Source organism: Palaemon carinicauda, chromosome 2, assembly GCF_036898095.1.
Source record: "Palaemon carinicauda isolate YSFRI2023 chromosome 2, ASM3689809v2, whole genome shotgun sequence".
Lineage (NCBI taxonomy): Eukaryota > Metazoa > Arthropoda > Malacostraca > Decapoda > Palaemonidae > Palaemon > Palaemon carinicauda.
The window spans coordinates 5,198,463-5,210,255 of NC_090726.1; the positions used below are offsets into that span (position 1 = coordinate 5,198,463).

An 11,793-nucleotide genomic window follows, 5' to 3' on the forward strand; every position below is an offset into this window, starting at 1 on the left:
GAGTCCATTTTGAGGCTGCAGGGTCTCGTCAACGAGTCAGAGTGTAAGTAGAGAATGGATAGGGAATATTGTGCACGAATGTTACACACGTGCACGAATTTTGCACACACACACACACATACATACACACATATGTAATAGCCCAATGGCCTTTTATAGTTGCTGTATTTCGATGTACTGTATTTATGATAACGTGTGCTGTATATCTACAGTAACGAGAACAGATGATAATTTTTGACTAAATTCTGTCTTAATGAAATAAAAAGAACTGTAGGATAAAGACAAATTTGAGCATAAAACACTTTAGGATGAAGACAAAATTTAGCATAATACACGTTAAGATGAGAAAAAAAAATGAGGATAATACTCAAGGATAAAGACAAAATTTAGCTGCTAAGAAATTCTTTGTCAATATATATATATATATATATATATATATATATTTCATATATATATATATATATTTCATATATATATATATATATATATATATATATATATATATATATATATATATATATATGTATATATATATATATATATTTCATATATATATATATATATATATATATATATATATATATATACACAGTATATATATATACAGTATATATATATATATATATATATATATATATATATATATATATATATATATATATATATATGTATATATATACTGTATATATATATATATATATATATATATATATATATATATATATATATATATATATATGTATATATATACTGTATATATATATATATATATATATATATATATATATATATATATATATATATATATATATATATATTGTGTGTGTTTGATGAAAATAAAGAATTTTATAATTTTCGAAGTTGAACAGTGGTCTAAAACCCATATCCTGTTAAAATGTAAATTTTCAAATTAAATACATTTCCTTTACGATTGCGAACAATTTAAGTGAGTCGGCCTTTGGCAAAAGGTAAACTAGAGTAGAGATCCACAGTGAATAAAATTTGTGTGTAATTTCAGTGGCTATGTTAATTCCAAGGTTCCTTCCCGCAGGTGGGGACTACCGAGTGACACGTACCGAAGATGCCTTCCAGGAGTTGAATAAGAAATCAGCGAATCTAAAAAGAATATTGTCGAGAATCCCAGATGAGATCACAGACCGAAAAACATTCCTAGAAACTATTAAGTAAGACCATCGTGTTCTTCATCTTGTCAAAATATGTTTAAACCTGCTAATAGTCTTCTCTAAGTGATTGGTCTTTGTTGGAATTTTCTATTTTTTACATAAATCTAAATCCAGTGGTGTAATTCTTGGTTAATTAGTTTATGCCATTTCATGTATAAAGAATTAATTAGTTTTATCTATTCCAAGTCCTTCTGGTGTAATTTTATAGTTTGAAGTGTTTTATTAAGATGCACCTAAAGAATTTTGATTAATTGAAGGTAAAGAAAAATACAGTACTCTACAGTATATAATAAATTTTTAGGTGGAGACATATATATCTTATTGTACACTGATTATGTTTTTGCAGAGAAATTGCAAGTGCCATAAAGAAGCTTTTAGACGCGGTATCGGAAGTCTCGCAGTTCATACCAGGGGCTCAGGGAAAGCAGGCTTTAGAGCACCGCAAGCGAGACTTTGTCAAACACAGCAAGAAATTTAGCAATACATTGAAGGAGTATTTCAAGGAAGGACAGTGAGTTTGATACAGTACTTTGTTTGTTCAAGTCTTACAGTAATACATGTACAGGTATATATAGACTTTGAAATTATTATTATTACTGTGGGATCTCAGAGGTCAAAGTTAATTTATAACAGAAGGCTGCTCTAACACAAAGTTAAATTATCCCATAAAAAGGATTATAGATTGGGTTTGTCCATTCCAAACTGCAGAAACTATTACGTATAAAGCATTGTGACACAGTTTATGGTACTTGAATGCATAAATTCATAAAAATAAAGACAGAACACTTAATCAAATAGATTGAAATTTAACGTCTCCTACCCTGTAGTAAGAAAAGCTGATGGCATAAGTGGAAGGTGGTAAGGAAGAATAGGTTATATTGTTTGTAAGGTTAGTTCCCTTCCATAATAACTTTTGGCAGGTGTCCTTCTGGTATTCTTTTACATCTCTGCCTTAATACAGCTGCTGCTGTTTGAGAGTCCTTAGAGCTCTGTGTCAAATTAAAGCACCTTCTAAAAAGTTTTTTTTTCTGTGGCTGTGATTTAGAATACAACTAAAATTATTCATTGGCTTGTTATTAGAAATTTAATGTATCTGTTTACAACATCTTTATCTGAGTAAAATTGTCCATCAATACTCTTCCACTTTCCCCGATTTTGCACAATCCCCCCCACAAAAAAAAAAAAAAATCCTCATTTCCCTCTTTCTTTTCTGATGTCATTTCATCAAGTGATATCCGTTAATGCTCCATATGAAGGTCTAGGAAGTTTTCCATGAGGAGCTGTGCTGTGGTCCTCCACTAACTGAAATGACTATATCATCAGCACTGATGTCCAAGCCCATGGACTTGCCTTTAGACACAATATATTCAATCACAGACTCAGGTCAAAGCCATTCGTAGTCCTACTGTTGCAAAGTTAAGGTATAACTTCCTGGGAAACACATCCTCTCATCTTTATCTTTAAGGCTTGATGACTGGAAAATATTAAAATGTGTCTTCCAGATGTCTTTGAGAGTTAATTCTGGATCAGAGGTGATTTCAAATCAATTTTTATAAAGTATGTGAATGTAGGGCTTCTTGAAGATGGAAATCACCTACTGGTCCATTGGCTGGATCAGGAGTCATACAGAAGGTAAAGAACTTTTCAGTTCTAAAACTGAACACCTCTACCAACTTGTCCTCAAGGCTTGAATGGTGAGTAGGTACAATGGTTTTGTGCACAGGTATTTTGCTTCTAAACAAGCTCCAAATATCCCTTTCACTTACTCATTAAAAATTTTCCTCGTTACCCAGGCTTTACGGTTGGTCTTCCACATAATGTTATCAGATTAATAGGACATAAGTTGGATTTAGACCTTAAAGTCTCCACATGTATTCTTACACAGCAACAGAGTTATCCAATCTTTCTCTGGCTTATGCCCTGGTAAGACTACTACACTGTAATAGTCCAGTGGCCACTTTTCCTCTTGGTATGGGTAGGAGAGATTATTTAGGTATGGTAAGAAGCTTCTTTAGGAGAAGGACACTCCAAGATCAAACCATTACTCTCTAGTCTTGGTGCCATAGCCTCTGTACCATGGTTTTCCAGTCTTGGATGTGGAGTTTTCTTGCTTGAGGATACACTTCTATATGTTTCCTTATTTCCTCTCCTCATTGGGCTATTTTTTCTGTTGGAGCACTTGGGCTTATAGTATCCTGCTTCTCCAACTAAGGTTGTCGCTTAGGTAATAATAATAATAATGATAATAATAATAATAATGATAATAATAATAATAATAAAAATAATAATAATAATAATAATAATATTGTAATAATAATAATAATAATGATAATAATAATTATAATAATAATTTTAATAATAATAATAATATTAATAATATTTTCTCTTCCTAATTTATATAGGTTCTCTTGGTAATTTTTCCAAAGGAGGCCTATTACTCCATAATTAAAAACTTTTTTTTTTTATTAAATAAACCCTGCATCCTCAACAAACTAACTCTGAATTCCACAACATGATTTTTGACTGCTGGTTTGTTTGAACTGACATTCTCCCCATGCCTTACAACACTGTGTATGGTACTTCTGTTCTTGCATTTCCAGAACCAAATGTGGCTGGCCTTGTAAATCTCGCTACCTGTATCAGGACTTATTCCAACCATGTTTTTAGCTGAGAGTAAACTGGATAAGGATGCGGCTGGCTGCCAATTTCTTGAAAAGCTGCCCAGGATTCCTGAACACCTTCTTAAGGCTGATTTGTAGGCCAGACAATGGTTGTTAGTGTCAATGTCTCTGTAGTGCTTCATGGAGATGATGTTTGGGAATTTTGCAGATGCCTCAGTTTTTCCTTGTTTGCGAAAACTCATCTTGCCACCTTTATGAAAGATCTTTATGCTTCTTTTCAGGCCTGTCGAGCCTGTAGAGAGTATGTACTTAACACAGTTACCATCTGCCACGAGCTGAAACCTTTCTCACCTCTAGCATCTGGGCAAAAGACCTGTTTCCTTAGAAGGTAGTGAAGGAAGTTACGGATAAGGTTGTCGCAGAGCTTAGAGCCTTTTCCAGAAGTGGGGGATCTCATTGAAGAGGTAGTTCACCCCTGGGAGAGGCCACAACCCAAGAGGTCTCGCAAACTGACTTATCATCGGAAGTCGTGTGCTCTTTCCTATGCCGCTATCCCTCAGACTGTCTACGCTGTGCCCTAACAAGTGGTGTCACAGTCCCCGGCCTTCCACCCCGTGTATGAGTAAAGGTCGTCTTCCGAGGCAGTCTTGACAGTGGAGGTAAGGCCAGGGATCGTGGACTTTGAAATGGCAGTGGAGGAAGAGGTTCACATCCTCAACACAAATAATGAAGGTCACCCGGTCGGGGGATGGCTAGCCTTGTTCAAGGATTTTTGGTTCTTCAGTCCTTGGACACAGAGCGTCATTTCCAAGTGGTAACAAAGGCCACCACAGCTCAGGAGATTCTTCCAGAAACAACACCTTATCTGGAACAGTATGTATAAGACCTCTTGAAGAGCGGAGTTATCCACTGTGTGAGATCTATGAGATTTCAAGGTCATCTATTTTGCATGCCAAAATGGTTTTGAGCATACCTCAAACTATTCTCGTCTTGTCCTGTCTAAGCCTGTTCGTTCAGTGCGACAGGTTCCGGATATTGACTATTTCGCAGATATGGACCTTACCTCCCTTGGAGGCTTTCACTGTCTCTATAGATCTTACCGACGTCTTTATATCGTCCGATAGGTCGACACTTCTCCCGCTATATTGATTGCAGCCTGGAGAGAAAGAGCTACATATTCAGAGCTATGCCATTTGGGCTCAACATAGCTCCGAGGATTTTCACGAAGTTTACTGACACAGTCGTACAACAACTTCGGGAGAAAGGCCTTCAAGTAGAGGCGTACCTGATCGACTGGCTAGTGTGAGTTCCCTTGGCACAGAGTTCTTGGAAGCAGCTGATTGAGTCATACGGTTCCTCTAGTCCCTTGAATTTCAGATCAACTTTAAGAAATCAAAACTGGCTCCAGCTCAAGACTTCCAGTGGTTAGAGATTTGTTGGCACCTTAAGTCTCACTCCCGATCTATTCGTCCCTCCAAGAGAAAGGAAATAGAGATGTCAGTCAAGTCCCTGATCAAGTCGGGGATGATCACCAAGCGACGCCAAGAAGGGGTTCAAGGATCTTTACAATTCACGAACCTTGTCATCAATGTATGACTCAAAGATGCAAACTGAGTTTGAGGAAGGAGAGCCTCCAAAGCTCTTCCCGACCATCAGAAGCAGATCCCAGTTTTACTGCACAAGCAACTTAGACCGTGGTCCACTGCCAAAAGTCTCACAGATAGTGCCGTTGCGCTTTCCTCCTCCAGTAGTGACACTTTGTGCGGATGCCTTGTTGGATGATTGGGGGGGTCATAACCCACCTAAGAAAGTGCAAGGCTGTTGATCTCAGAAATTTTAACAATACCTCATCAATATTCTGGAGTCCATGGCAGTTTTCTTGTCCCTCAAGAAATTATACCTGAAGGAGAACATTCATATCCTCCTAAACCTCGACAACAGGGTTATAGTCTACTGCATCAACAGACAAGGGTCGAGGTCTCCTCAATTAAACCTCGTAATGATAGCCGTCTTTACGTTGGCTCAGAAGAAAGGTTGGCACTTGTCAACATCTCACCTTCAGGGAGATAAAGTCCCTGGCCTTCAAGTGGATCTGTTTGTGATGAGTCTCAACATGATACTTCCCTGTTACATAGCACAGAAAGTGGTTCAAGCAGGAGTGGGCAAGGACACGATGTCCCTGGATGGGAATTGTTAGATGACGGTTTAACTGTTTCCACTGTTCAACCTCCTTGTGAAGGTTTTGGACAGTCTTAAATCTTTCAAGGGATGGCAGCTCTGGTGGCTCCTCGGTAGCCAAAGAGCAACTGGTTTCCCGTCTCGGATTTGAACCCCAACTTGGTGCTGTGACCAACCCGATTCTGTCTCAGGATGGACAGCAGGAGATTGTTTATGCTTCATCATGGAGATTGAACAATCGGTGCTATTATAGTATGCTATCTACCGTCGAATTTCTATTATAATATGCTATCTACCGTCGAATTTCTACTATAGTATGGTATCTACCACAAAGTATGTTATCTACCGTTAATGTTAATCTCTCCTGTTTGATGAGAATTATCAAAGAGATTACTTACCACCAGTATGTTATCCTCATTGGACTTTAATTATAGTTTAATAATATTTATTGGCTGGACAACATGGGTGCATAATTATAAGCAGTTTGTAGGGAAACTTTTTTTACAAATTATTCAAAGCTCATCATACAACAATGTTACAAGTTAATCAAATGAAAAATCAAATATTACAAAACTGAAATAAAATAATCTATGAAAAATATTCATTCAAACATTTATTCTACTACTGCTTGTAAACATATCTTACATCATTCAAGAAAGCAGGAAATACATCTTCGCCTTTTCTCAGAACTTTCCAATTGAAACCACCACACTACACACTTCCAGACACATAAAACCAATCAGTGACAGTATTAGGTGATTTCCCAGTTAATTGTAAAGTAGTGTTAATTGGGGTCTCATAAACAAAATAATAAACCAATTCCAAAATTTCAGAAAGGGGTGGTAGATAGCAAAATCGGCGGTAGATAGCATACTATAATAGCACCGAACAATCTTCATCTTATGATTTGTTTCACCCTAGCCCTGGGAATGAAGTTTAAAATTCAACGTGATAAGTGGGTATTTGTGGAAACTATGAGTCGTCTAACACCATGACTCAGTATGAAACGTCATGGACGAAATGGGTCAAATATGTCAAAGACATAAATCCAATGTCGATTACTATAGATTTTTGTTTAGGTTTCCAGCTTACTTTGCATGTTTAAGATCTAGCATCCTCCACAATTTCATTGTACAATTTGGCCCTCACTAGACCTATACTATACGCCTTTGATGTTGACTTTAACACGGATCTCTTCAACAAAGTTCCGAAGGTTTGTGCGAGGCTAAGGCTGTTGGCTCCATCGAAGCCTATCTCTTGGTCTTTGGACAAAGTTTTGCAATTCGTTTTGGACATAGACAATCAGAAGGCTTTTATTCATGATCCCACTCAGAAAGTCATTTTCTTAATTGTGTTGGCTTCCAGTGCTCGGGTTAGTGACATCGTGATGATTTCTAGAGACGAGAACCACATTGAATGTGTGAATAAGGGCGAGGTTAATTTATACCTTGATCCCACTTTTCTGGCTAAGAATGAACTTCCCTTTAAACCTTGCCGTCTATGGAAAATAGTTCCCCTACCAGGTGATCCTTTCCTCTGTCCACTGCACTGTCCAAAAGCGTATTTGCTGAGAACAGTGCAGTTTAAGGGTGGTCTTTTGTTTAAAAATGATACAGTGGGGTCTGATTTGTCTCTGAGTTAGTTAAGAGCTAAGATTACTTACTTTATACGAAGAGCGGACCCAGCTAGTAAGACGTACGCCTCACCTAGGATGCCTCCTTTAGTTTTGGGTTCCTTAGAGTTCCTGACACAAGAATCAGGTGATTTTCCTACTGCGGAGGGCGCTCCTTTTGTCCTTATTGCTTCCTTGTCGGACCATCATGCTTGTCAATTCTGCCTCCGAACTGTTCTGGGATATATAGCTGAGAGTGATACCTATGTCTTGATGGAGTAATCCTGTAAGTGCATTTCGGTATTGCGACCTCTCTCATTGAGGCTACCTACCGAGGCATAGGTAATTCCCGGGTAGACTTCCATAAGGACGACATGGCTCAAGCCCAAGAAAGGATTTTGACGTAGGAAAAATTTATTTTTCGGTGAGATAGCCATGTCGTCCTGATGGCCCACCCGTTACGTTGTTCCTCCCCGATGCCTTGTCGGGTGCCTCTTCTCACAGTAGTTGCGCTGCTGTGTGGAATGAGTTTATCATAGATGAGAAGTACTATAAGGAGAGGATATGTAACGACTCCTCACCTATCCTCCTCCTTAGATTCCTAGACTGGGTTAAGTCTGTTTGGGATGCAGATATCTATGGTTATCTACGGATACGTCCCTGATTATACACGATATCTTAGGATAGTCGTTCCGGGGGTTAGAACCCCGTGATACCTGACGGTAATTCTCTTGTAATAACACTCACTGAAATATTATACAGTAGGAAGCTGCCCGAAGGAACTTCCATGAGGACAACATGGCTAGCTCACCCAAAAGTAGATTTTTCCTACTTCAAAATTTGTTTAAAGTCGCTCGTGAATTGCAGAGGCAAGGGACAATTACAATGCCCTAGAGACTTAATAATACATATGATCAGCATCCAAGTCCCCTTTCCATCAAGCTACTGATGACTCAGCATGTTAACCTATAGGCTCTCCCAAGCCCGCTAATCCCTAGTCACAAGGATGGTGAGGTTGTAGACACTATAAAAAACTATCGAGCTTGAGTGGGTCTTGAATTCCCGGCCATCAGATCGCCAGGTGGGGACATTTCCAATGGGCTACCACAACCATGTGCAGCTTCTTTGGTTTACATGCTTTGTCCTCAGAAATACTATCACTTGCTCTCTGTTTCTTAACTATTCAAGTTAGCAACATATTGAAATAAATATTTTGTGGATGGGCTTCTGAGATAATTGCAACTGATTTATGCTGTTAGTATGAACTGATTTGAAATACAATTATTATTCATTTGATTTTGTTGAATTTCTTTGTATGGCAATTTTTTTTTATCTTGCTTTTCTGAAACTTTCCCTTTGAAAGTACAGTAATTGGAAAATTCATCATTATAGATATTGTTCCAGTATGATGTACACTACTGACTGTACAGAGTAGCTTCGCTCCGTTTTTATTATTTTTTTGAAGTTTTTCAAGGAGAAAACCATTTGCAGGTATGAACAACTTTGTCTTGTTTAATCAATTTAAAGGAAAAAAACACTAATAGGGCAACATATAGCCTTATCTACCAAGAAAAGTGTATTACAATATGTGTTAACCCACTACAGGGTCTAATCCATGTTGAAGTAAGAGGCGTCATCAAAATGCATTTTTCCGAGGGGAATGATACTTGATTAGGTTTTAGTGTTTTGAGATGTTGAACTTGTACAATTAAAATGTAAGCGTACGAAAGAAAGCCATGTATTAGATTGTATCTTTATCCAGTGTTTTTATAACCAAAACTGAATAATTACTTCAAGGTCTTACTTTGGGAACTTACTAAATTTTAGTTACGGGTATACTGGTTGAGTGAATGACAAAGATATAGTTATAGAGTCAGTTATTGGTATATGATGGTGAAGGGCTTCATTATTAATGCTCTATCGTAACATAATGTTATGGGCATGTCCAAGTTATTTGATGAGGGTGAAAAGGTATCTAAATTGAGTAGTTTTGTCTAGTTTGGGTGAATCCAAAGTATTCAACGAGGTCTGAAAACAGAATCAAATTGAGAAGTTTGTGACCAAAGTATTCAATGATTTGTGAAAATGGAATAGAGGCCAAAATTAGCAGGTTGTACTGCTGTCTATGGAAAAAATGAAATGAAGGGGACAATAAAAATTCAAGAAACTAGACATTGCAGTGCACTTGGGATTGAAGGAGAGTAGAAAGATCACATTGGCAAATATTCTAAATAATCCTTAGAGGATGATACTCTGGCTTAATTCTAGTGGTTTCTAAATAAAAGTATTTGTTTTGTTTCCTTGTTTGATGGCTAAAAATCCAGGTTCATGGGCCGTTTGTAAGATAGCATTGGCATGATGTCATGTGTTATCCATGTTTCAATAATCAATGAGGAAAGTTCAGTGTTTGAAGCAAACTCCTGTCTTGGGGGACCTTGGTAGGCTGTGTTAGAAAAACATACAATGCAATATGTGCTGCTAGTTATAGGAAAGGTAAGGGAGTTATAATTTTAAGATTTTTTTTAATGTGAAATAAGTGCTATATCCATGAATATCCTTGAAAGTAATAATACTAATTTTATTCAACTCCGTTCCAGGGCGAATTCTGTATTTGTAAGTGCCACCTACCTCATCCACCAGACCAATCTCATAATGCTGACAGTTAAGGATAAGTGTGAGTGAAAGTCTGAGCCTTTACCTTTTCCCAGTGACCATCATGCACTGCTTGGAGCAAATGTCAAATCCCAGCCCCTCTTCGGCTCATCAGGGAGCTCATATTTGACAAGAACGAGTGGCAAGATCATTTCTCTTTGCAGACTCTTGATATACTTATGATTTTAACTGAAAAGAAAGTGTTGTGATTATAATAATGATAATTGGGTCATTGTCATATGGCCATTTCTTTCAAGTGCTATGTGTTTATTTTTCAAATGCTGGTATGCAACGTATATTGTAGGTTTTAAAATGTTTCAAAATATACATGTATATAACTTGAATATGTGTGTTGCCAGAGTATATATTTTGCAGTGATTCACCATTTTTATCACGAACCCTAACCTGGTATTTTAGACACATAATAGTGCTCCAGTATCTTGGGCTATTTTCTACTCTTGAAAATTTGGTAAAAGTTTAGACGTTATTACCACTTGTAGTTCTATCAGGTGAATGTGAAATAAATTATTTTTCATGTTAAAAGTCATTGTGGACTGCTAATTCATAACGTAATTATGTGTCACGTATACAGCACATGACTTGGAATGCATACAGAAGAATGTTTTCTATATTTTGTGAAGAACGTGTCATTATAACTTTGCTCTTGTGCAGCATAGCATAGATATTTTCATCTGTTACCAAGGTTTACTGTTCGTGTCTGGGATAATATATGTGACCTAAAATTTATGAAAGGGAGTGGCCTCCTACCATTAAACTTTGAAAAGTATCCAAGTATATTTTTACCCTAGGAATTACAATACTGTACTTTTGATTATATGTGGCAAAGTATTTTGTTAAGCAATTAATGTATGCAGGTGTTGTTTGAGAATAGAAAATGCTATGATTCAAATAAAATGGGAAAATTTTTGTTGTAATCAAAGTATAGCATAACAATTCTATAAATGAAATTTCAATTGTATACAGCTTGTTTGCAACTGGTTTTAAAAAAAACAAAAAAAAACAAGAGCACTGCTGACCACAAAGGCACTTTTTCTTGTATAGTAAGAGGGTAATGCCCTTGTGGTGAAGTATAGAACCTGACATTCAGAAGAAATGTGTTTGGCTTATCCTCATCACAAAAAATCAAAGTGTTTTATGTAGAGCCTATTTAATTGTTGGCCCTAATTAATTCTTTACATTATCATTGCCAGAGTAGGTTTATTTTCTTCTTTGTATCTGCAATGTTGGTGTGTATGGACATTCTAAATAATCATAGTTTCTTTATACACAGTACATCCATCCACAGCCAGATGTCCAAGTCTGAATTTTTGTTTAGATGAAATTTAGTCTCGTTTGTTAGCTTAGATAAATTCAAGTGTTTGATGGTTTTGTGTATTCAGAGAATCAAATGGCTCATTATTGTTGTACATGTATACAATATGTGTGGACACGTTTTATAATTTTTGTGCAGATTTTATTTTTTAGTAATTTTTCAACAGCATTTGTATGTAGATGTGTGCTGCTTCTCACTGGTTATTCTTCCCAA

The 11,793-nt window shown here is 36.7% G+C and overlaps 1 protein-coding gene across 1 annotated transcript in view; it reads left to right on the forward strand.

Moving 5' to 3' along the window:
• The window catches only part of LOC137614834 (programmed cell death protein 10-like), a 40,925-nt gene extending 29,654 nt beyond the window's left edge, over positions 1–11,271 (forward strand). The window contains exons 3-6 of the mRNA XM_068344497.1: positions 1–43; positions 1,052–1,184; positions 1,531–1,695; positions 10,193–11,271. The exon at positions 1–43 is cut by the window's left edge and continues 135 nt beyond it. Of these exons, the coding sequence (XP_068200598.1) occupies positions 1–43; positions 1,052–1,184; positions 1,531–1,695; positions 10,193–10,277 (426 nt within the window). The 3' untranslated portion in view covers positions 10,278–11,271. The remainder of the gene's footprint in view (positions 44–1,051; positions 1,185–1,530; positions 1,696–10,192) is intronic.
• Positions 11,272–11,793: the final 522 nt, after the last annotated feature.